Raw genomic sequence first — 27,154 nt, forward strand, 5'->3', positions numbered from 1 at the left:
GTAGAGCGGTCTACAGGTCATTGACAACTGACCAGAATTAGTTAAATTCCTCTGCAGACCAATAACAACTCCCATGCTGTACTTTCTGTCAAATATTGCACAAGATACATGTTTGTTGACTTAACTGTTACACCGAGTGAACTCTACACAAACTCTGCATCAGTGCTGGGAAAACAATTTTTGGCTGCTGCCCAGAGTTTAAGACGTGATGATATTCATCTGGCTCCCAGCTTGCCAAGGAGCTCCCACAAAATATTTATTGTCTCGTGCATTCAGCTGCGTAAGCCAAAAACTGTTATTTTAAGACCAATTACGTGGAGAGAATAGATTGTGTAGAATAAAAATCTATTGAGTGTGACTTACAAGGAAAGATCCACACACAAAGCTGTTTGTTCACTGCATGCTTGGTTGTTTCAGGAAGGAAACTCTATTGGGTGACTCTAAAAATTGCACCTTCAAAAGTAAAACAGGTTCTCCTTTACACTGCTGGTCAGAACATTTCCATTTTATACAGTCAGACAGAAGTTATTTCATTTCTTGAAATTCACAAAGCGCTCTCATATTTTATGCACCAATATTGTCTTTATTACAAAATATTCAATAACTTTACACTGTACAAGATACAACATAGTTTACATGTTTTGGCTATTTACAAAAAAAGATTATGATCTGCATATCAAAGTGAATAAATCTAAAAAGGCAATTTGCAATCACTGTAAGCTTATTGAGTAAGGCAAAAAACTTGAAACGTGATGTCATCACACTTTTCCATATCAAGTGAAGATGTCTATGCACTTAAAGATACAGGCTATAAAGATATCTGACATGCCTCATATTTATGAAACTGCATCTGAGAGATATGTGCTAAATGTTATTCTTAAACTCTAGCTTTATTATACTGAAAAGCAGTTGTACAGTAATGTATGAGCCTGAAGAAAAACATTAGCAGCTATAGACACGGCACCGAAGTTTCTGCAGCCTCAAGAAAATAAGGTAATGTACACAGACTAAGGATTTAAAACACTTAAAGGTCATGCATTTATAAAAGTGGTGTGCTTATTACCATGTAAGTGCTCCCTTCTGTATGGATGAATGCCATCCTTATCCCATTAGTCTACAGTGCCTTGTTAAAGTAGCTGTACCCCTTGGATTTTCACATTTTCTCATATAACAATCACAAACATTAATGTCCATTTTTCTAGGATTTTCTAGACCATCACAAAGTAGAGCATTACTGATAAGCATCAGAGGTTTGTTTGTGAGCATTAGTGGGTAAGCAGAAACCAACAAACACAGTAGAAAAACCCAGCAATAAAGAAGGGCTAGATTTTAGAACAAATATTCCAAACTTTGAACATCTGCTGATGCACTTCTCAGTCCATCTGCCAAAAATTGGAAAGAGCACAATTTAACAAAAGAAGCAAAGTTTCTCTCCTCTGTCTGAATTGAAAGATGTGCAAGAAGATTATTCAGAAGGAACAAGAAAGCCCCTGGTGAGTCTTGATGGGCTGCAGAGATCCACAGCGTAGGTGGGAGAAACTGTTGACAGAACAGCTTTTAGTGGCGAACTCCACAGATGTGTCCTTCATAGAAGAGTAGGAATGTAAATCTAGCATTGTTTCTGTGATTGATGCTATATAAATAAACTAAAATATTTTTTTACTCCACTTCAGAGCTATGCTCTACTTTTGAGTTGGTCTTTCACATAAAATCATATTAAAATCCATGAAAGTATATGGCTGTAATGTGACAAAATGCGGAAATGTTCAAGTGGTATGAATTCATTTTCAAGGCACTGTATCTTCATGTGTGCTTATTGGTGTTCTGTGTAGTGTTTTTTTTTTTTTTTTAGTGAACCTTCTCATTTTGGCATCAACTAGTTTCTGTGGCAGCACGCAGTCAACATTCAGCTAACCTTTTTCACTCCTTCTTGCTCTTTTAGTGCATACCGACCGCGAAAACAGCCCCCACCAGTGTATGCTGTTTTCATACACATTACTTAGACTCTGTAAATCCAGGTGATTTCAAGACAAGACACTTTTTTAAATTGGTTAATAATGTTTGAAAGTAACAAGTGCAAGATCCCATCTCTATGAAATTTCTAAAACTTAAAATCATTACTTTGGTTTTTTTCTCTCGAGCAGAGTATCATCATTTATGGCTCTTGACGTTTTTTTAAAAATCGTGCACTAAGACAAACTGCCGTATTCCATAAAAAGCCAGCTTCATCCGGTGAAAGGTGAGTACAAAAAGGATTTTGTGCTGCTTTGTTACAATTTCAAACTGAACATACATGCATACACACACTTATAATTATAAACATGCATGCCTTCATACATCAAAATATAAATAAACTGTTTTGTCTGCAAATAATGTAATATATCCTTGGCATAATCAGAAAGACAGTGCAAAAGCAAATGCATGATCAGTCTTTGTCTGGGTATCAATACTCATATTCCTTGTACATGGGAATATGTACTTCATATAAAACAAAGTTGCACACATTACCTGGATATACCTGCACAGGAACCCGAGAACACCACAAATCTAATCATCTGGTATAGCGATGTTCATAGAAAGGTTGAGCAGTTCGGTGCATCTTTCTTCCCTTCACATCTCAACTCTGAATAGAGGCAATCAGTTAAGAAAATCTCTGATAGCAAGTGTGATTGTCAGTTTTATAATACCTCAGCACGTTTTCCTGACCGAAAACATCTTGGATAATGTCAGGATCCTAGGATGCATGAGAAATCCGTGGACAGCGCTGACTTCTCCAGGTTTTCCTGCTCCATTTGAAACTGTCTTGTCATTCCTCCTACACTGCTACATCCGCAATGGCTGCCACAGCCTCGAGTTGAATCTCTGTCACCTCTACATTGTCTCCATCTTCCACTTCACCTAGCACACAGGGTGAGGGGAGGCATGTTGCTTGGGTGTTGCTAATGTTGGCAGAGCTCGTCTGAAAGTTGCCACCCATGCTGGCTTGAGCAGCCAGGCTGGCAGCGGAGGAGACGCTGCCCAGATGGGTCGGCACGCTTGTCTTGCCACAGGAATGGATGCGGCGTGCCAGGGTGGTGGAACGCATCACCGATGAAGTGGTTGCAGTGCCAATGCCCTGCACTTTACCTTCCAGAAAGTATGTCAGCATCTCACCTTTACCTTTTACACTGACTTTACCACGGCAGACTAAATCATAGTTGCTATTCAGCATACGATATACCTCCTCTGTCACCTGGAAAACACAAACATTGAACCTTACCATTTCTTTTTAAAAAATGCACACTCATTGGAAATTAATACTCAACTTAAATTGGATTTTGGTTTAATTGTATTAAACTATTTCAAACAAAACTACAGAAAATTAACTAAAAATAAGTTGGGTGGTAAGTGACACTTTCATTTAGAAATCTATGATTTAGAGATATGTATAAGATTGTATTTTACTTACACAAGTAAAACACAATGCACCATTTAGTGTTTTATCTACCTGAATTTTTCCTGGTACACCGGTGCTATCCATCCGACTGGCCACATTCACTGTATTACCCCAGATGTCATACTGTGGTCTCCGTGCTCCAATCACCCCAGCAACTACAGGACCAACATTGATACCTACCCAGGTATCAATTTACACCAAATTACCTTAGTATTCCTATTCACATTGAGAGTTATTTTGCAGGTCCACTTACCCACTCTGAGGACAAATTCATTGTACGATTGGTAGTTGATTTCATCCAACACGTCAAACATTTCTATGGCGTAGTCGGCGATTGTGCTCAAATGGTCATAAACCGATTTTTTGGCCTATAGAACAGAGAAAGAGTAAGGCTTTTCATACAAATGTGTCTCCAATATTAAGGTGAGGTTGTATAAAGTTATTAACAGAATCCACAAATCCATTACTTGTGGTAGAAAGATGCCATATGCTCATGGAAGGCTAATATAAAATCAGGCAGACTCTTCTTTTCATTCATTTTACAATTAATATCAGCTCCAACTGAAAGTGTTGATGTTTGTCAGGCATAATGTTATATTCCCATGTATTAAGTTTCCAATCCAAAATACCTCTGAGTTACTAAGCTAAATTAATGTTTGTATTGCATCAGCTGTGGCAATCTGCTGAGTTTGACAAGAGCAGATTAAACTTGTGGATTTTGCATCAGGCTATCATTTGTGCAACATCAAAATTGGTACATCCTTGTACTTATTCAAGTCTTGAAATTGTCCTCCAAGATAAGAATATGGTCTTCAGCCTTTGCCAATGTGATTTTGTGTAGTAACACAGATGTTGTTTAGGTGGGAAACTGGCTTCCAACAGCAACAATGGCCAGTTCTGGTAGTGTAGTTAGTTAATATTATCCCAAACTTGATTAAATGTGAGTCTTTCACAATTTTTCTACCAATTTCCTGCAATATGACCTCCTTCCGAAACACGTAAGGGAACTAATACTTCCAATACATACATTTTCTTTCAAAAGCCCAAACAAACTCTTAAACATTCAGAACACAAAATAGACAAACAGCCACCTTGGTGCCAATGGTGGGGACAAGCCCAACAGCTGCCATGTATGTACTGCCAATAGTTTTGATTTTCTCGATGTCTTTATAGCACTCCTTGTCCATAAGCTGCAAAATGCACATTTAAGCAATACATATTAAAATGAAAACCACATTCAAGCAAGAAAAAGTCAAGTAAATCATAAGATGAGAAACATACCTCATCAAAGTCAGCAATGATTTCATTTAGCAGCCTCAGGCATTCCACTCCCATGTTGTTGCCATCCAGTTCAATGTAGAAATCGTTAAAGTTTGGAATTGAGGCAAACAGGACACCAACTTGGGCGTAGGACTGATAGTACAGATCCTAATAAAAACACAGAACCCCGTAAAAGAAAAAGACAAGATGTCCCTTTGCGTCTTTATTATTTGTCTTGTTTCCTCTATTTTCATCTACCTGTTGGGCAGTCTGCCTGCATGCCTGTTTATTAGCATGGCTCACCATGTTTCTGGGGTTTGACATTAAGAAGTGCTGAGCCACATGGGCAGGCAGTAGATTGAAGAGAATCCTCCTGTTGTCCAGCTTTACTTTCTCCATCCCATCTCGTTCCTCCTCCGCCTGGCAGCACACAAAAAAGAAACGAGCAGAGAATGCCTGAGTCTTTTTCACATTTTTACCACATGGGGTCAGTAAAAAGCCTTCTCATAAAAACCCCAATTCAAAATTACATAGCAGCTACTTAAAAGGTCAAAAACAGCTTAAGTTTTAGATTTAAAAGTTAGAACTTTAATGACACAGTGTGCACATACAAGAGTAAGTGATTCCAAGTGAAACAAGGCCAATAAAATGTTCTTACTCTTGTTTTTACCAAAAAAAAAAAAAAACTGGTTGCTGCCAGTAGCATTGAACCCCCTCATTTTACCCAACATAATAAATCTGAAATGACAGAAATATGGCACTTGTGCTTAAACTTTGATTAAAATTCACAAATTTATGCCTCAAAACATGCACAGTCCGTTACACTTTGCACATCGGTACACTCTTCCAAACCTGTACAGCCCAAAGGAAGTCCAAGCGCAGCTTGAGGTCAAGTTGTCTGGAGTGGAGGGCCAGGGCACTGACAAAGAGCAACAGAGACAGGATGGGCTCATAACCCCGGATGTGGAAAGACCCCCCACTGTGGAAGAGACCAACACAGACGTTAGCAATAGACCAGACCACAAAGAAAACAACACAGGAGGGTTGACTGGACCCACCACAGCGCTAAGAGAGAGAGATCGCAAGTCAAGATTAATTTGATTTACTTATAAAATTTCTCAAAATGAATTGTCATGCAGATAATGTATTTGGTTGTAATTGCACATCAACAATATAAAGTACACAAAAAGAGAAGTCATTCTAAACTTGAGCCAGAATTTTCCAAAGCAAATTTCTAATCCAAGCTCCAATAATACTGTCCAAGCCCCTCCACTCTGAACTAATGTGGTCCCATCATCCAACCCACATTGTCCTTTCAGGCTTCTGATTTGGAACTAATAAGCATGTGTGCTGCTTCAAAGGGTGGAAAATGAAAGAGTGTGTGGGCTGAAGACAAGCAACAACTCCTCTACACACATACAGTACATCACAGCACACATACTGTAAATGTTCCTGCAAATCTTGTTTATCTGTGCACTTCCTGTATTGAGCAAACAAAGAATAACACTTAGCATTTAAAGCAATGTGATGATGGAATGACCCACACAACTCATAGAACATCATTTCCCCATTAAGCTGTACATGCATTGTTGTAAGGATGCCCACAAATCTTTTTGTTCCCTCAAATTTAGGTCAAGACTCCAGTGGTTTGCTGCAAATCAAGTTGTAATTTTTTGACGACTGAAAGAAATATTTTTTTAAGAAATATATTCTATCCATTTTGTTAATAAGACTGCAAAGCTGCAGGCTATGAATTTAAATCTTATTGTCAGTTCTTAGGCATAATGTTGCACAGAGATATTTAAAAATTAAGTTTCAGTCTTTTACCATTTATCAAAAGTTACTATTCAGTAGCTTCACATTTAACTCGGTATGCAAGAAGAGTTGTACACCCCTTGAAATTACCTTTAGGACTGTTAAAATGTAACATTTACCATAATGGAAAAGTCAATATGCCTTTTAAGAAAGTGCCTTTTACTTTTCCTATTTGATGTTTCTTTTTTCTTTTAAGAAAAAAGTTAATCCATGTGTTCATATTGTCCACCCATTCATTACACAGTGCTTTATAAAGTGATTACTTAGAAAGCTTGTTGTGAGTTTGCATTTAAAACTATTATTGCCAAGTTGAAATAGTAAACATGTCCCAAGATATGGTTTAAACTGAGTCAGTCCAGAACTCATTTCATTTCCTTTTCATCGATGCAAAATAAATAAGCGCTAAACAATATATATACATATATATAAAAGTGTATGTTTAATGTATGGCATGTTTTGAACCTTACCCTGCAGACTTGCGAAAGCCACTGAGCTCCAGCACAGTGATGTACAGCACTCCCAAAAGGAGCATCAACGCCATCTTTGGCAACCAGGATACTCGCAGGAAAAGCGCTAAAGTGAGGGTGCCCACTACACAGGAAAGAAAAGCATAGCGGGCCCCATCACAGGGCAGCTCGGCCATGGTGCGGTTGGCTCCCCTGTCCACATCAATGATGATAATGGAACTGTTTGTATTGGCACTTCCCCACATCCAGGGCATACAACCCACCTATGAATAGAGACAAAGAATGCATAAATATACACAGTATGGGAGTTATACTTGAGAACATTATTCTAAACTGCAAATACCATCAATACTGTCTGCACTTTGCATAATGAATATCAAATGAAAAGCAACATAAATCTAAGAATGCAAGCAATTTCACTTTTAAAAACAGATAAATGTTGCTTGTCCATGTCTTGCTGAAGTAAGCAAGGCATTTCTTGGAAGAAACACTAAAGAGCAGCTTATATTTCTCTAAAACCTATAAAAGAAAAAAAAAAAACTTGAAAAAACCTGAAATCTAATGTCACATGATGAATATTCCTTTTGGGACTTACAACACAAGCCTGGGCCACAGCGTAAATCAAAAGCACTATAAGAAGACACAGAGCAGTTCGAATCTGAATGGTCAGGCACCCCGGAAAACACTGAATGTAAGAAAGAAAAAGACAAAGACATTAAATCATTACCAGAGACCAGCATGCTTATATTTTATACACTGCTGTTAATGTTCAACAAGAAAAAAAATCGAAGATGATAGGGCATATTATAGAATAGAACAGTAAGAAAATATTAAAAAAGAACTTCAACTAATAATTAACAGCACAAGAATGATTCAATTACAGCTGCAAGTGTTTAGTGCATGTTTGTATTTGCTTTGCACAGCTAGAGATAGTTTAGTAAAGCATGCTTAATTAAAAATCAACAGGCATAATAATATAATAAAACACATATGCAAAGCACAGTATATACATAAATAATATTTAACAATACAGCTTTGTAAATTTCTGATAACAGAAGACAATCAGTATATTAGAAAGAAGTGTGCTAAGCAAATTTAAACAACCTACATAAAAGCTAAAACAGGATCTGTGTTTACCTGTACTCTCGTGATATGCAGGTACATAATACAAGCTACAAGGAAACAGATGCAGAAGACGAGAAGGACAAGTACAACTGTGCCCCTGAATTCAATAAAAAACAAACAAAAAACACAGATAAGCGAAAAAAGTTAATGAGCCTTAGAGAATTTAAAAAGTTTCATGAGAAGAACAAATATTATCTGATGAACATACTGTGGTATGATGAGAAGATAAACAATTCCAAACAAGGCCGCTAGGATCAGAGATAGAACCACTGCGCTGGTGAAGTACTCATCGGGAACCTGGTGGTACTAATGTAAAAGACCGGACAGGATTAAATGATTGGAGTTAGGAAAAAAATAAAACATATAGGATTAAATGCTGTTAATGATTTACAAAGTATTTTTGAATTTATGTTTTTGTTTAATTAAATTAATTCATTTAATTTCAGTTAAAAGCTTTTAAAGCCACAACTTATTAGGGTAAAAATACATAATTATTTCCCCATGAAATAACTTAATCTTCATTTTGTATACAGTAAATCCACCAGTTAATAGATTCTATTAAAGTATCCAGAAGACATTTTTACTTAAAGGGAGCTGAAGTATGTCTAAACATTAAGGTTTGTTTTTTCAATTAGTTTACATGTATTTTTTCCTACTACCAAAATGTTTTCTCTTAGAAATATGAGAACAACTAAAATTTAAGTAGCCCAAGAAAAAAAAAAGAAGAAGATATTTTCAGAACTTTCAGATTCCCTGGAAAACTAATGTCAGCTTTTGATTATGACAAAAAAATGTATCTTTACTGGAAACAAGATATCAAGACATAAACAGAGGTTCTAGTCTTTCCTAATCCTCAATTTAGGTAGGACGTTGGATGCCTCACCCTTTGTTCCCGCTCAGAGCACTTATACATAAGTGTGAGGAAGTTGAGGTCTGCTGTGTCGGACTCCGTTTGGCGGGCCTCAATCAGCCGGCCAATGTAGCGGTTGACCCTGGTTCTAGGACTGCTCTGGATCAAGTTAGCCTGGTTAGCATTGGTGCGGTTCCTCAGCTTTTGTGGAGCTGTTCGCATGGCCCTCCGCTGGAATGAAGCAAAAAATAAAATAAAACAAAATAATAAAATAAAATAAAAAAACAATCACAACAAATACATTGCTGAACTGTTTATTCTACTCAGTACTTCATTATTATTATATTAAAAACAAAGATAAATAAGAGTCAAGCGTAAATAAGAGCAGTTGATTATACTTTCAAATGAGAACGTTGATACTTAAGTTTATTATTAAAAGCATCACATTCTGTCTATGTGTTTTCAGCACCCAGAGTATTGGGCATTGAACCTAAATCAAAGACTAATGTGCTTGTTGTGCTACAGTAGGTTTGTCAGGATCTAAATATGCATCCTTTCTGATCAGAATATACTGATTGGGGTGTTTAAATGACACATTTTTATTCCGATCGGTTGTTCATTTCAATTACTTATGTCCATTTAAAAGTACCTTGATGGTGGTAACATCCATTTTAGCCACATAACCAATAGGTCAACCCAAAGCAGTTTCATTACCTTATCGCCATCCTCACAATTCATGACATTGGAGAACGGAATCTCAGCCTTGAACATCTTCCTGCAGTGCATGAGTTGCACCAGTAAGTAGCAAACGGTTTTGAACTTCATCTTTTTGGCAGGCTTTATATCCGAAAGAATCAATCCTGGAAATATCTGTCACCAGAATGAGAACAAGGATTAAGTCACAAAACCCTGCAGTAAAATCTTGACTATGTGCAAGTCTATGACTACAACTCATAGACAACCACAGAGCATACAGACACACATGCAATCTTTATCACAGAGCTTAGAAGTGGTTAAACTGAGGCAGTCTAATCCCATAGGACCTCTTTTTAATTTTAGGACAACTGACCTCAAACCTGTTTTAGAAAATGTGAAAAAGATTAAGTGTACATTAAAGAGTTTGAGGAAGCGCTACTGGGATTTGCAACATAATTTATATGCTTTGTTTGAGATCCGTCCCTGCAGAAGTGGCAGTCTATCAAGCACCACAGTTTGAGCATATCTTTGCCTGAGCCATTACTTTTATGAAGCTAAGCCATTAGCTACAATAATCAGATTAGTAAAGTATATTATATTGCAAAGAGAGGAAAAAATACTGGGATATGAAACTGTGAACCTACATGCAAGCCTTATCTTAAAAAAAAAAAAAAATGGCTGACAGAAATAATGAAGAAAGTAGAATGATACATTCAAGCTGAAAAAAGGGGAGAGTTGAACAGAGTATTGAAATTCCCTGCTTGTGGCACATCTGCTGGAGTTATGTGTATTTATCTTGAACAAATTTGAGATGATGGATGTGTTTCTTTTCTTTATAATCTTGCAAAATGCATTACATGAATCTAGCAAAATGCATTACATGTCCTGAGAAAATCCTAGTTCAAGATGAAGAGTACATTAGTTTGTAGATCTTGGCACAATAATAATGACAGCTAAAGTTCCACTGTGCCCTGACATAATGTACATGCTTTCCTAAGCTATATTGGAGGCTCTAAATGTTTGAACTAAAAACTGGGTCTCAATAATAGATCATAGTAAAACGAAACATGCATTGTACAATATTAATCAGTCATTCCAAATAGAAAATACCTTCCGTCGGTGAGATGGCACAATAAAGAAAGTTTCTATTTCATGCTTCTGGAGAAAGGCGTTCCTTTCATGGCCATTTCCAGGCTCTACCTCATAGTCTCCATTTAGGCACTCAAGTGTTGATCTGGTGATGTGAACTTTCCTGCAATCCAAACAAGGCAAGTTTAACATAAATGAGGCAAATCTGGAAAAAAAATTCAACTCAACAGCAGAGAGAAATTATTAAAATCTATCCATCTATCAATTCATTATCTTGTGCTTAATCTGGGGTCGGGTAGTGGGGGCAGCAGTCTACACTGAGAGACCAAGAGTTCCCTCTCCTCATCTACCAACATTGTCCCTTTGGTATGTCCTGGGTCTTCCTCTGGGGTCTCCCTCCAGTGGGATGTGCCCAGAAGAGGCCTCTGGTAGACAGCCCAACAGATGCCTGAGCCACCTCAACAATGCCCATGATCCTCACAAAGAAAATTGACAGGAGCTCGGGAGTCCTACTATTTTCCTCTTCATACAAAAAAAAATCTGTGCCACTAATTTAGCAATTCTGATTCTGATTAAACCTTTTAAGGCCTCTACATATAAACACTTTTCAATAATTGTACTAACCCTGGTAGTCCTCCAGCTTCCATCACATTGGCCAGCGTTACATCATTTGACCAGACGTCATACTGCCATTTCCTGAGCCCCAGCACTCCACACAGCACTCGGCCAGTGTGCAGACCCACACGCATGTTAAGGTTGACTTCTGTTGCCTCTGCAACTGACCTGCGGGACCATGCATAAAATGGTGAAAATGTCATGGAAGAGTATATATGGTACTGTAAATATAAAGTATATTTAGGAACTATATACAGTAAAAGTACAAGACAATAAAGTTTTAATGATGGATTGTTTCACAACAAAATGATTGTCAACTGTTTTTTTTTTTTTGTTTTGGAAAATGGAAAAGGAATAGCTGGACCCTTTTCCACAATTTAAAACTTGAACAAACATATCATAAGTAATTATTTGAAATCACAACACTTTTGTCGTCATCTTTTATCCATATGAGACAACTTGAAAATAGGTCTATTCATTATATCTGATGTCTCTTATGATGAAAAATAACTGGGTGGCAAGTGATGATTCCTTTGATAATTAGGCAACGTGAAAAAGATTATTTTCTGTTTTTCCCAAAATATATTGTAAGTACTTGCATAAAGATGAATCCACAGACTTGCAAGACAGTTTTCTAGCTCATTATTGCAGGATGTGTGTATTAATATTTGGAGCTATGTCTCCAAATATACAACAATTGCTGTTTTAATTAATAGAGCCTCCATCTTGCGCAAGAAATTTTATGAGCATAAGCTTCAATCAACCCACCATGTAAAAGTGATGTATAAAATCTTCACTTACTATAAGTAAGCACAACCTAATAGTGATCAATCTTCTCTAAAATATACTACCACCACTCAAAGAGGGTAAAGAAAGTACGTGTCATTATTTAGTCTCAAAATCTCAAACATGACATACTTTGGGCAATTTTCTATGTTACTGTTGGAGGAAAAATATGTCTAAATGTTTCTAGCCGAATAAATACGGCAGATTTAACTTTGTCTCAATGTTTATCCATCATTTGGGCCCTAATCTATCTCCCAAACTAGTTGATGACAAAAGTAACACTGTGTATGCACTTTCTCTAAAAAAGTATTTCCCTCAAGAATAACAGCAATTCAGAGTTTGAAATGTACATTCAACGATAAAACATAGCTCATATTGTTCTTCCCACTCATAGTGCTTAGATGAAATCAGACACTATCTAAGAAAAACTCACGTTATAGTGTCGATCATGTCCAAACCCATTTCAACACAGCAGTGAGCATGGTCAGTCTTGGGTTGAGTCAGCCCTGACACGCAGTAGTAACAATCCCCCAGTATCTTAATCCTGCGACAGTGGTTCTCCTATTAATCAAAAAGAGAGATTGAACAAGTTGATAAGTTGTTATCCAATATCGAAAAAGGATGAATCTGTATGTGATTCAGAGACATATAAGTTTTAGGCATTTCTTTTTTGGTTCTACAGTTTCATTTTTATTTTTTTTTTCACCAAGTTCACCAAGAAATGTTCAATAATTCCTTTAAAACATGTCTATTAAACTCCATTACATGTTTGGCATTGTTACAAACAACACAAATGTTAAACTTTACAGCTCTTATGTCATGTTAAATTTTATATTTTCAAATTGAAAAGTTTGTTGACTATATCAGTCTCAGGTCAATATATTCTTACCTTACAGTACCTTGGAAAGGTACAGCTTGACAGTTACTTTGTCACACAAATCAACCAAAAAAAGTAATGCATTTTGTAATAGACCGATGCAAAAATAATGCTTAGCTGTGAAGTAGAGGGTAAATGAAACATGGTTTTTGACACTTTTTTGAAAAACCAAATTACTCCACAATAAATTCCGCTGCAAACATGTTCTTTCAGAAGTCACCTTATTATTATGTAGTTATGTAGACTTCTCTTGTCATTCTCAATATAAATATAAATGGTTGGGGAAGGTTAACAAAGCATGAAGACCATGGTTCTGTTTGTTCAAACAGTTCAGGAATAAAGTTGTGTTAAAGTTTAAAGCAGAATCAGCTTGGAAACGATACTGGAAACTTTGAAATATTTTATCCATTAAAAAAAGCATGATACAAAGTTTGTCTAGCCCAAGAATTTAAACCAACACATCCTGCTTTGCTTTGTGTAAAAGGATCTGCTCTTGAGAGAACCTCCCCATCACTTAAAAATGGTTTAACTGCACAGTTTACAGTTTACAGTTTACAGTTTACATATACATTGTTGTTCAGCGGCTTCTCTTGGGCTGACATGTCCATTTCCTAATCTATTACCTAATAAACATTTTTTTAGACGTTTAAATTGCACTGGCACTAACAGTTCCCACGATGCGATGGATCTGTCTCATTTTAGGAAATAAGGTGAGTCACTCACTCTTTGGAACAATAAGCAGCAGTGTGGAAAGATGGCTTACAAATATAGCCTTTCATTAGAGGATATTAACAACAGACATTCATTTTACCAGGGAGACCAGGTTACCGTGGGCGCCTCCTCATAACCCTTCATTGTTTCCATTAAGGTAATGGGATTGCTGCCCGTGCATGTGTAGAGCACAAAGACTCATAATTATGCACACTGGTGGGTATGAGACAGGATGGACACTCTATTTTTAACACGGAAACCATGAGAGTTTTAGTAGAGCTGAACAGTTAGAGGTTGTTCCATGTCTCAGAAGATTTACCTGCTGTGGAAAGGAGGAAGCATTTATTCTTAGACACTAACCTACAAAAATCCTGAATGTACATCACGGAAAACTCTCTGGCTGCTCATGTTGTTAGACACATAATTACTGCTAAATTCAAATGAAGTTCTTGCAAAGAATGACATTCCGAATTAGCTGAAGACATAGACTTGGTCTTTGGTAGAAGATGACATCATCCACTTTGTTCTCATCCTCATGTTGGCCATCCCTTCTTGTCACAACCCCTCTGGTGACCTTTTTTGCCACTATCTGCCTGTGAAACTATTGTGATTGGTCAGAACTTGGTGGGTGTGTCTGTTTAATGTGGAAAAGCAGGTAATATCTGGTTGCACAGAGAGAGACAATGGAGCAAAGCTATCCAGAGGAAGCAGCTGATCTCTGGTGTAAACAACAGGAGCTTGGTCATTGTGTCCAAACAAAACAACTTAAAAAAGAAAAATAACAAAGGAGTCCAGAGGGAATTCTGCTCTATCCATCCATCCATCCATCTTCTTCCGCTTATCTGGGGTCGGGAGAGGCCCAGACTTCCCTCTCCCCTGCCACTTGTTCCAGCTCTTCTGGGGGAATCCCAAGCCATTCCCAGGCCAGCTGAGAGACATAGTCCCTCCAGTGTGTCCTGGGTCTTCCCCGGGGCCTCCTCCCGGTGGGACGTGTCTGGAACACCTCACCAGGGAGGCATCCAGGAGGCATCCTAACCAGATGCCCGAGCCACCTCAACTGGCCCCTCTTGATGTGAAGGAGCTCCATTCTGCTCCATTGTGAACAAAAGAGTAGGGATCACAGAACAACATAACAAACGTAAAAACAGACTAAAAGCATGAGGAAAAACTCAAGAATTAGCTGAGAGCTACTGAAACAGGTTGGGAGCTTGTGTGGCTCTGGTGTGGAGAAGCTAAAAGCTTAAATTCAATTTCCATCTCAACTTTTGTTAAAACTTTAGTATCACAACAGTTTGAGACCACACAAATATACAAAGCATACAATTTCTTTGTTGTATGTGTTTTCTTATGTTTTTAACTTGTTCTTTACAAATTGTTAAATAATCAGGACTTTGTTTAAAAGTGTTTTATAAAAGTTATTATTATTAAAATTGAGATTATTATCATTATTGCTCCCTTTTTATACAGTGCTTTATTTTAAATTAGCTTCTGACATATGGTTACCTATCTATTCTTATTGAACCAACTGCAAGAATCTAGCTGCTCAACAACTACATAATTCTAACTAACATTAAAAAAAAAAAATCTTTTTCTCTTTATCAACATATTTCAAGTATGCTTGTTTTTTTTGTTGTTATCAGAGAGCAGGTTTTCTCCCCTTGGGGTAACTTGGGGTTGGGGTAGTGCAGAAACAGATGGTGTGTTGGTGAGGCCTGGCGACGCTACAGGAAGCAGGGGAAGCCCTTGTACTTAAAGAGTCTCCTACACTGTACTTTTCCTTTTGCTAATCTGCTGTGTGAGGCTTTAGAAGCTGATTCAGACTCAAGCAGGATTACCACCATCATGTGACTGCAGCACTGTGAGCAGTCTGGGTGGTCATAGACATAAGCAGATAGAAAAAAAGCTTTAGAATGTAACCCTTATTCACAGTTTCATTTGAAAAGTAAATTCTAAAAAGCATCCTGTATGTGGCCATTTTGTTAGAATTATCTTTTTATAAATTGGTACGACCATAATAAATATTGTTGTTACTGCCATAGCAAAACTGGGACAAACAGTTTTTTTCCTATTGCAGATAACAGAAATTTGGTAGTGTTGCACATTTTTTGTTTTCATGGTGATACTGTGAATCAGCGATAAATACTTAAGGTTATCATCCAAGGTTAGCGAATCTCATACTGGCCCATGTCTTGTTCATGCATAAAAATAGAAAGAGACAAACAAGGCAAATACCAAGGCATTAATGCAGGGAGGAAGAACATTCAATAAATGATAATGAAGAAAAATATGAGCCAGCTGAGGGTAGCAGTTCATTTCCTCTAAGTTCCCAAAGGGGAGAGTGGAACACATTGTGCTTTGCTTTTGATACAGCAGCACAGATGACTGCTGTGCTGATACTGCTGAATGTAAGGGCTTCCTCTGCAACAACTTGGAAGAAATGTTTGCTACCGGTCTGCAAATTTATGCAGTGTTTAATAACAGTAAGATACACTGCTATTTCAAATAAGTAATTACATTTCTTTTCTTTTTTTTCATTCAATTTGACAACTTGGATTTTTTTTAACTTAAACTGGCTTCTTCTTTCTTGTGTTTATTGTTAATATTATTTAATAATTCAGAAAAGTTTTTTCTTTTTTTTTTGCAATAATGAAAGTTAGGGATGTAGAATATTAGTAAAAGAGTTTGTAAGAGTTGTTATAATCTTTCTCTGTCTCCAGTAACAATTGCTCTTCACTGGTTTACACCAGCTATTTTATAGCAAATGAAAAATCTTTCAACACTTCCTTCTCTCACTCCACTGTAGCGGGTTGGAGCGAGTGGGTGAGATATGTGAAGGAAACCTTGATGTATTAACAGATATGGCAAATAACAAATGCTTAGTCTGCCAAAACTGCTTCATTTCTAAGGATGGCATTGGCTTTTTGGACAGCTGATATGATTCATAAAAAAAAAGTAAAAAAAAAACAACAACACTGTTTTCTTGGACTGACATATAGAAAATGGTGATATATTTTTGAGAAGTTGGTAATATATTTGTGGACAATAAGATACTGAACAGTTTTGCATGAATTTGCCAACGACATTTCAGTTTGGAAGAAAAAGTTGTTTTGCAAATGAATTGGGATGCTGTACAAAAATATGATTCACAACAACAGATTGAGATTGCAAATCATTCGAGCAATAGAGAAAGATTAAAGGATGGGGGAAGGGAATATTTTTGCTTTCTTTTTATTTACTTTCTGTACAAATAAAACCATAACTATCCAAACCTGTATAAACCCTGTCTTTGTTCTTACCATGTGAAATTCAAGCAGACCAAATGTTTCCTATTTTAGGTCAGTGAAGATTTCCAAAATAACCAAAATGTCAGGATATCAAGAGAAAAGGGATCTTTCAGATCATTTCTATGTCTTTCTTTAAGATCATTGGTTTCACCAAGATTTTCTTGTTTTAAAAATTTGTTTTAAGTTGTAAGGGGTTAATTCACAACATCTGAGTTAAGTTACAGCTTTGGATGTATTTTAAGACAACACCCCAAATTCACTGTTTTCTTGTTCGACATCATGGAAATAAGAAACAGAAAACAGGAAAGACATCAGGAAGAAAATGGAGGGCTTCCGTAAGTCTCAGTTGTGCTTCGGCACAATTACCACAAGACCAAAGGTGCTAAAACGCTGTGTTTAAAAAGTAAAAAAAGAAAAAAAAAGGAATGAAAGAAAACACAATAATATTCAGCCATTACACTGTTCAAGATGGAGATGGGTTCCATGTCTACCTTTCAAGCGTGTTTTAGTGCAAAATGTGCTTACCGACATGCAGAAAAAAGCAGACGATCTTGTAAAGATGCTGACTGAATGTCATTTTGCACAATGAAACAATTCACAAAGGTAATCCCAAATGACCCAAAACAGAATACGTTCAGCTTGATTTAATCCCAGGCATTAAAGAAAGAAAAAGTTTCTGTAACATGTCTAAACATATGTTATAGACATATGTTTTGACATATGTTTTTGATGCTTTCAAGAGCATTTGTTTCAAAGAAATCATGACAGGACAGACCTTGCATCTGTGTTACATCAGCTCTTTCCTCTGATAATGTTTAGTGAGGATCTGTGCTTCAAGGAACCAGCCTCTGTTTTGAAAGAAAGATGTGCCCCTTTCTCTGGGTTAAGTATGACTTTGTATTTTAACAGTAGGTCCACCTTTGTTCTTTTATTTTAGTTTTCTTTTTGATCCATCCAATCTGTTTTCGTCCAACAGCTTTTCTCTCTCATTGTAAGTCAGTCCAATTGCCAGTAAGATGTTTATTTTAACCTGCTTTCAGTATTGTTTTATTTTCCTGAACTGTTCTCAAACCAAATACCAAATTCATCCTAATTTTCAAGAAGTATAACTATATATTTTTAAAGATTTTATACTTGAATAATTTTAACAAAAATGTTTTATATTTAAAATTATTAATTATTATTAATATGTTATCACTATTTACTTAATAATATACTGAATGGTCACACCTCTTTACCTTTACCACTTTTTTTCATGTTACAATGAGAAACAATTGTGATTTATGTACAAACAGCATCATGAAGACCAAGGAACACAGCGGGCATGTTGGGGATAAAGTTGTGGATAAGTTTACAGCAGCGTTACAGTATAAAACAATCAATTGATGAGTTTAATCTATCAGTTGAAAATGTAAAGAGTATGGCACAAAACCAATCAACATATCGCAATTTATGCTAACTAATAATAATTTCAATAAGAAAATTCTCAAATGCATTTGGGTCCTATTGTTGAGGACCCAAATGCAGAGATGAGGACCAGACGGGAATGTTGAACTAAAGACTTTAATTTGAAAACCAGGAACAGCTTGGCATCATCAACAGCAGCCTGGAGAAACATGGCATCTGATAATGATGTAAGTAAACAAAGGGATATTTATGATCTACTGAAGAATTGGATGAATGCTATGCAGGCGATGAAACACACATGAGGAAGAGAGTAAACTGAGGTACCGAAGGAAGAATCTAAAACTAGTAAACTGAAACATACAAAACACAGAAATAGACTGAAACATATAATGCTAAATGACCAAAATTACAGGTTGTGTCATGGATTGAATTACAAGAAGCTGATGTGAACTGTAGCTGACTCTAAAGTTCAGGTGGGAGAATCTCTTGAAAGAAGAACTATTACTTGTGTGCTCTACAAATCTAGCTTGTCTGGAGGAGTAGCAAGAGTTCTAGTTTTCAGTTTGCCACAAGTCACATAAACGTATGTATACAAATTTATTAAATGGAAAATGTCTGCAACACAATACTCCTTCTTTTGGCAGAAATGAACAATAAGGTTGACTCTCAGTGGTGTCAAGCATTTCTCTTTAATTGTAAGGTCGTTATACAAATTAATTTGTGAAAACAATTAAATGGTATGCTACCTGAGAATGTTACAGCAGTGTGTCTGTGGAAAAGCTGGTTCAGGTCATATTGGGCTAAATTTGCTTTGTGTGACAAATGATGTTAGCTCAGGAGGCCTTACGCTACAATTACAGCAACACAAATCATTGTCAGGGTGCTTTTTCTTAGAGGCATTTATCCTACTTACTCTGCTGTCAAGGATCCAATGTCCTTAAATGTCCTTAAATGTTTCCTTAAAAGATCCGTAAATGTTTTGAGTTTTGCTTCAGACTACAGTTTTAAGTACACAGACGTCTGAGGGGAAACAGCAGGATTGGTGAATGATCCTTTCATCTGCTCATGAGACAAACAAGACAGAATTATTTGGCTGTGTATAAGCCCAGGTTTTGTTTTCTGGAAGGCAGCTATCACCATGTGCAGAGTGAATACTTCCTGTCCTAAAATTAAGGGCAATGAAACTACAGCTAAAACCAGATATTGAGATACACAAGTTTTTTTTTTTTTTCCCTTGTCACTTAGACTAAACTTTACCTTTTAAAGGTTTATTGGAAATACCAAAGGGTTACAGAAAATATGAACTCTGTTTTCAGGACAGAATGTGGTCATGTGTCTATTTATGCAAAGAGTGTATAAAGTCTTGCTTGTGTATTTGCTCCATTATCTTAGCAGACTTATGATGTTTTCATATACAGATACTTGCCACTATGTTGTTTTTAACTAATGAAATCATTACCAAAACATGTTTGTTTTTTTTTTGTCCTGATCAAATAATTCTTTCAAATGATTATACATACTTCACCAATGTTTTGTTAAAGTAAGAGAGAAAGCTTTTTCTTCAAACTTTTTATATTTGAAGTAAAACCAGATTTTACTTTAGATCCCGCTGAAGTATCTAAAGTGCAGCATGCTTATTGGGAAATATTCTGTGAGCTTTCACAGTCATATATGAGGGAACTAAAACAAATCTCTCACTTGCGAAGAAAGTGAGAGACAGTAGATAAATCCATCATTGAGCCATTCTAAAAATGGAAACATGAAAAGCAAAGAGAGTGCAGAGAACCACAGGGCTTAAAAGACACAGTTGAAGGAAGTAGGCTGCTGCATGTCAATCAAAAAGCTGAGAAACAAGGAGCGGAGGAGTCTGAAAGCTGTGATGCAGGGAGGTGTTGCAAGAGGAGAGAAAAGAGGGACAAGAATAAAAAGCTTTGTGAAACTCCGCCAGGGAAATAGCAATGGTAGACTGTGTGCACGAACACACCAAGGCTGATCTAGTACAGAGCTATTAATGTTACATAGAGCACTGGACAGACTGTTTGAAACACAACCAGCTCAAAGTGTTTATAGAGAGAAGGGCGGGCGAGGAGGTCCCATAAAAAACAACTGGTGTGAAAGATTACATTTATGTTTTTAAAGTAAAAATAAAAAATCACATCAACATATGATTAAAAGAGTGGAGTTCTACAGAAATGATCACTTCAGCAATGTCCAATAAAAGTTTTTTGTTGTTTTATGGTACTACAGCAGTCACAGTTTTGCTTGTCTTGCTATGTACAAAAGGCTGGAGTATCTCAAAACATTCTGCAGCTGAACCCAAATATGAATGAATGAAGCACATTCTTTGAAATATTAAGTTCTGTTGAGCATATGAACTGTGTTTCTCTTGTGTGATGCTCCTCCATATAATGTTCCTCTTAATAATCAGAATATTATTGAACAGTTGATATAATCATTAATTCAACAGACAATATGAAACATTTATATTACATGGGTTCATTGAACACAGAGAGGTGTAGTTCAAGCATTGTTATTCTTGATTTTCGTGATCATGGCCTACAGTTAATAAAAAGTCAAAACTCAGTTTCACATGAATATTACATAAGAGCATTTAAAAAAGCAATTTAATAGAAAAATGTCGCCCTTTTGCAAACTACGTGCATGTCGGGTTTCACTTTCTGAATTCAAGTCCGAAAATTAATTAACTTTTCAAATTATTGTCATTTGCCTGAAAATTATACATTGGGATCAAAAGCATATACAGTATGTTTTACAGTTAGAGAGTTAGTTACTTTTGCAAGCTTGTAAAAGAGTGAACAAGCTTGAGGATCTTCTGCCTTGATCAGAAAATAAAGCAATGTCTGAAAAGTCTAACATTCTGCACGAATCAGTTCTGACAAACCAACTGCACAGTGAAGCATGAGATTAAGTAACATTGTGGTACAATTCAACATATCCCAAAAAAATTTTGATATGGCAATTCTTGTTAAAACTGATGGAGTTAGGTTTTGTAGTATTCAAGTAAAAGATAACCACATACTGTACTTTAAGATCACTTGCTCCAAAGGTAGGCTGCTACTAGCTGCAATTTTAAGGTCAGATTGATTCCCGAAGAATGCACTGGAGATGCATATGCATTTTTAAGCAACAGTGTGTTTCAAACACAGAAACACAGCTGTTTCTGAGTTTGGCTTGCTTCTTACTCTTCCTCCTCCTAGGCTTTGTAGTGATTTCAGTATAAACAACAACATATATCTAATTGATTTTAAAAGTATTTATGCAAGAGGATGCAAAGTCAAGTGTGAGGAGATCAAAGTAACAACGGGTTTGCTGAGTAGTAACAAGAGCACAAAACAGAATAAGAGCTCTGGTGCAAATATCTATATTGCCACACTGACACGAGCTTTTCTCTATAGAAATGTGGTAACCAGACATAAACAAGAAGGTTGCATATCATTGAACAGATTCTGGACTGTATCTGTACCAATGAGCATCTTCTCATTTAAACTTTGTCACTACCAAACACAGAACATGCCTTTGAGAGGGTCTGTTAAGGAAACTAAATAGCATCGTACAAGAGAGGTAATGAGAAAAGTTGCAGGTGAGCTTAAAGCGTTAAGTTTTAAAAGAGTTGTGCAAGAAAAGAGCAATAGTCAATCCATCAACCAAAACTATGATGCAACACGACTACTCTAAACCAAAATAAGGTGGCGAGTCAGTCAAGGAGAAACACGATTAGAGAAGCATGTATGAAGATCATGGTAACTCTCAAGGAGCTGTAGAGATACAAAGCTCAGGTGGGAGAATCTGTTTCTAAACGATTTGCTATGCAGTCCATAAATGCAGTCTTGATGTAAAAGCAGCAAAATCCAAACCCACAGGAAGTTATAAGAGGCTTCTCAGTACCACAAGCCATGTTGGGAACTCAATAATAGAGGGAGAAGATTATTTGATTAGATTAGACTTTTTGGCCAACATGTAATATGGAATGTTGGGCAGACAACTACAACTGAACATCTAATGTAAACATGGGGGTGACAGTGATGTGGGGGTACTTCTCTTTAACTGTGACAGGGGAAACTAGTCAGAGTGGATGGGAATATGGGTGACAGTAAATACATGGCAATCCTAAAAGAATAACTGTTAGAGGCTGCAAAACACTTGAGATCGCAGCAGAGATTTAGATCAAAGTATATTTACTTGTTAGAGAGGGGCAGTCAAACCCCACTTTGAAACTCACTAGCACTTTGGCACTGAAAAGCCTTTCAAAACAGGTGAGAAACAGGGAAATGTTTCTTGGAATGAAAGAGAAATTTACGCGTGGTGCATTCAGTCCTAATTAGTTAAGAGCTGGCAGAGACAACATCAGAGCCTGAAGAGGTGTCAGTAATGAACCTGTACACTCTGGTGGCAGGAAAACGTGTCTAAATGCAAGCTAATGAAGCTTTGTGTGTCACTTTTGTGACATGCGATGTGAGTTTGGAAGGAAATAGAATTATTTGTTAAGACAGCAATGTTTGTATTTTCTCCCTGTGTCAGGAAGATAAAAAGAAAGGAGGATAAGTTGTGTTAGTCTTTCTGAATCACAAAAAATATTTATCATGCTTTGATGTGGAGATTGTGTCAATTTTGGGAAAAAAAAATAAGAAATTTACTGACCACCGTTGTTTACAGGGGGAGAGATGCTGAGGTTGGACTCAGGGCAAGAATTCAGATAATGCCTAGCTTAGATTCATTCATGCTAAAAAATTTAGAGAGAGAGGAGAAGAGCAGACTTGGTCTGCTACATCACCAGCACTACAGGAGAACACTGTGTTCCTGGCCCGCTTCCCATGCAGCTTGACAAGTCCAAAGAGTGGACAGGTGGTGTGGGGATGGTGCTGGAATTGTACCATGAGATGATGCCCAGTGGCCATGTGGCATCGCCCGCTCTTCGTATGGGACGAAAGAGAGTTTGTGTGCCCAAAGTGACCACGGCTATGAGTCACTGGCATTGCCACTTCCTGCCAAAGTGGATAAGAATGACTGTGGCTTTGGGTCAGGGCAAGTTTAATAGCTGGGGACAAGCCTTTCAAGGCACTATAATGCTATAAGCTAGCTGCCAAGTACTGGACACAGCCATTTATTCAACTGTGCAACTAGTATTATCAAAACAGCTTGGAAACCTAAATCTAAAGATGCAACTGCCTTGTTTTAGTTTTAAAAATGAAAGTGAAAAAAAAATTACTCTAAAGCTAAAAAACTGCAGCAGGAAGAAACCAAAATAGAGGTAAATCAAATTGTTTTCAAGGACCCCAAAGAGACAGCAATTTATTCACAATTTATTACAAAAATAATGACAGTAACAACTGATAACAAAACTCTTGTCTTTTTTTAGCTAGTCCTAAATTTGTACCTATAAACAAGCAAGTCAAAAATAGAAGCTCCCACATGGCCAAAGAAAATCCTACTGTAAAAGCAGAAAAAAAAACCAAGGTTTGCTGCAATCCTGCAGATTAATGGATTTGACAAGGCCATGCGCAGGTTATGGAATCACATGGATGCTGTCTCAACCAAATCTCAAAAATAAAAAAATCTAATTATGAAAACCCTGTGCTATTCTATTAAATGAACTGGAGTGGAAAACAAATTAATAAGAGCAGTACAAGTTTTTTGTGTAAAAAAAAAAAAAAATGGTCAGATGAGTTATCAACCCTGACCCATAACCCACAAAACAAAATATTAACAGATTGGATTGCTGAAATATTTTCCTCGTCCATAACAAGAGCAACTAGAGATGAGTATAACCCGTCTCCCCTGCTATCCACTCTATTCAGTTCATTCACACAACAAGAGAGGAGGCAAGCTTTAGCCATGGGTAAATCTGGCTGAGATTAAAGAGGTCTGTCAACTCTTCCTCAAATGAAGCACTGGATAATCATATTAGGCATCATATGGGCTTCCAATATTCACTGTGACATCATGCTAAGCTACAGGAGCGTGCCAATAGCCTGTGGCCAAACAGATCCACAAGCTCACATACATGCATGCACACACACACACACACGCACACGCACGCACACGCACGCACACACACACACACACGCACGCACACAGTCATTGCTGTGTCAGAGTTTGGACAAAGCACTCTTTGCGCAGGGAGTGTTGTTTTGAATGCCAACAGTGACTATAATTGAGGGAATATGGCTTCAAGGAAGCGAGACAGACTCACCGTGGCAAGCTCATCAAACTTTCCAAACAGCTCATTTAGCAGCTTAACCAGTTCCTGAGCTGTGCACTGAGAGGCCAGGCTGGTGAAACCAACTATATCTGCAAAAAGAATGCTGCAACAGAGAAAGAGAGGGACAAATGAAGTCAGTATTGATTATTTATAATAAGATCACACAGTATTAAAGAAACTAATCACTGTTCTTGACAGAAATAACAACATTTTGAAATTTGCACATGGATCAGAAAAAAAAATACATGGATAACCTTCAAAAAAATGGGAAAGAATGAAAAGAAAGGAGACAGACAGAATCTGTTTCATTCTCCAACTGACAGGCGATGCACGCAGTCAAGCAGAGCAAATTAAAAAAAGCAGCAGGAGCATCTCATGGGGATCTGAGACATGGCCTGTTAGGAGCTGCAGCGTAGTCATTCTAAGACATCGTGCAACAGTAAGGGGCTGTCACTGTTTTCAAGGGAACTTTATTTTCAATCTTAGCAGGCTGCATGTAAGACTGAAGCTGACTTAGGAAAAGGCTATGTGAAAAGAAAGAATCAAAGTCCACAATCAAATGCCAAATGTAGCACAAAGTGATCTTTTGGATATAGATCACTTTATATATTTGGAAATAATTCAAAGATTTGTGCAAATTGAATTTTTTTGGGGGGTTAGCTTTACTGCCCAATCTCAAAGCATTGTAGTCATGGTGACCTGACTTACAACATGCAGGAAGTTCTCTCTCCATTATGCCTCCATGATAGAAGTTCCGATATTTGTTCATTATTTATTGCCACCTTCAAGCAAGCTCTTACAGAGGACAAATCAACCATTCTGCTGCACAGATTTCTCTTGCTGGCAGAAAATAGATCCTTCTGGATCATCTACAAACACCCCAATGGACAGCACATCAATAAAAAGTTAGGTGGGGAAAAAACAATTATTTAACAATCACCTCAGTGAAAAGTCAGACAGGACAAGTTCTATAATTAACACACTGTGTGTTTTAGAGCTAAACATCTTCCTTCTGCTGTTGTAGATGATGCAGGGTTTCAACCCAGGAATAATGTCCTAAAACGTTCCTAACTATGCTGATGGTATGGTAATGGCTTGTTTTGCTTTTAAAACTCACAATCTGGAACTAATCACAAAAGATAAAGAGGAAATAGAAAAATTGTTTGATTGCTGTACTACAATCAAACATTTCTCCATTTTTTTACATTTAGCATTGATGAGAGCATGACTAATGTTTGATATAGTATTTGTTTTATTAACTAGATACAAACATTATGGTTTTATGAAAGAATTTTTCAATCAAAATTTTTCAGGGTTATAAATGATTTTGGGCCTTTGACTGAATTATTATTGATTAATACCAGTATATTTTCTCAAACAATTTGCAACAGGCTTTTGCTATTCATAAAATGATGATTCTTAGTTTTCTTAAAAGTACACTTAAATGTTCCATCTTCTTCTACTGAACCAAGTATTATCCATTGTCTCCTTTTTAAGCTGAATGTATCATTACGGTCTTTTTTAAAGTTCATTCAAATCCAGTTAATTAATGATAGTACAGTATGTCAGAAAACAAATCCACCTCCCTTCAGATGTGAGATGATGCTCTAAAACTGTCTGCTTTAATATGCTGGAGGACATATTTTTCATTTTATCCTCTTAAATTACACGTTTCATTGAAATAAATGTCAGAGCAACACATAAAGAAGTAAAACCCAAGCTGCTCTCGAAATCAAATCATCTTTACGTCTGAGCAAAATCACATGCTGATAATTCTGGAACAGTTAAGACATCCAATTTGTTCCTTGGCCCAAAAACTGTGCTGTCCTCATTTATTCCTCATGTTTTGTAACAAGGCAGAGGAAAAGTTTCTAAAAGATTGGGCCTGAGTGCTGTGTGCTAGTTGGTGGTGTGAAGGGGATTAGTCATAAAACTGTCCCAAACAACTTACACGTCTGCAGCTCTTGTACTGATTGCCGACTGTTACCTTCACGTGGGCTTGAGATTTCACAGCATGACAGAGTGCTGGATCTCTGAGAGAGAGCCGCTAAATGTCACTTTGTTGTCTCACAGATGTCGCCATAATGAGGGGCAGTGGATTCAGTGTGTGCTAAATAGTTTATCCAACAACCATCTGTGGCTGTTAAAAATGTAGCGTATTAAATACCATGTTTCTGTAAACACTTTGGGCCAATGTCATTAAAATTCTGCAATGAGGTTATGGTGTTGATGTTGTAGGGTTGTGTTGTTTAACACTACTGTCCTAAAACGTGTAAAACGTGGCTGGGGGGACTCCAGCAGAATGGGATACCAGGCCGTTTGATACAGGTTGTTAGGTCCCTGTGTGACCGGTGTCAGAGTTTGGCCTGAATTACCGGCAGTAAGTTGGGCTTGTTTCCGGTGAGCGTTGGACTCCACCAATGTCAGCAATTATGTTCACAATGTTTATGGACAGAATTCTAGGCACAGCCATTGTGTTGAGGGGATCCGTTTTAGTGGGTTTAGGATTCTGTCTC

At 37.1% G+C, this 27,154-nt stretch overlaps 1 protein-coding gene across 2 annotated transcripts in view; it reads right to left on the minus strand.

The window, feature by feature from the left end:
- Positions 1–562: 562 nt before the first annotated feature.
- Positions 563–27,154, minus strand: part of LOC122841230 (adenylate cyclase type 1-like) — a 39,680-nt gene continuing 13,088 nt past the window's right edge. Inside the window, exons 4-20 of one of the 2 annotated variants that reach the window (XM_044134364.1) lie at positions 24,630–24,741; positions 12,573–12,700; positions 11,363–11,521; positions 10,760–10,901; positions 9,668–9,823; positions 8,987–9,184; positions 8,312–8,409; positions 8,116–8,200; positions 7,574–7,663; positions 6,979–7,241; positions 5,549–5,675; positions 4,955–5,116; positions 4,718–4,864; positions 4,528–4,626; positions 3,690–3,804; positions 3,488–3,612; positions 563–3,232 (exon numbers count right to left, since the gene is read on the minus strand). In XM_044134364.1, the coding sequence (XP_043990299.1) occupies positions 2,816–3,232; positions 3,488–3,612; positions 3,690–3,804; positions 4,528–4,626; positions 4,718–4,864; positions 4,955–5,116; positions 5,549–5,675; positions 6,979–7,241; positions 7,574–7,663; positions 8,116–8,200; positions 8,312–8,409; positions 8,987–9,184; positions 9,668–9,823; positions 10,760–10,901; positions 11,363–11,521; positions 12,573–12,700; positions 24,630–24,741 (2,623 nt within the window). In that variant the 3' untranslated portion in view covers positions 563–2,815. The remainder of the gene's footprint in view (positions 3,233–3,487; positions 3,613–3,689; positions 3,805–4,527; positions 4,627–4,717; positions 4,865–4,954; positions 5,117–5,548; positions 5,676–6,978; positions 7,242–7,573; positions 7,664–8,115; positions 8,201–8,311; positions 8,410–8,986; positions 9,185–9,667; positions 9,824–10,759; positions 10,902–11,362; positions 11,522–12,572; positions 12,701–24,629; positions 24,742–27,154) is intronic. The other variant, XM_044134365.1, reaches the window with a different exon arrangement.

The sequence above is a fragment of the Gambusia affinis genome, linkage group LG12, assembly GCF_019740435.1.
Source record: "Gambusia affinis linkage group LG12, SWU_Gaff_1.0, whole genome shotgun sequence".
Classification (NCBI taxonomy): domain Eukaryota; kingdom Metazoa; phylum Chordata; class Actinopteri; order Cyprinodontiformes; family Poeciliidae; genus Gambusia; species Gambusia affinis.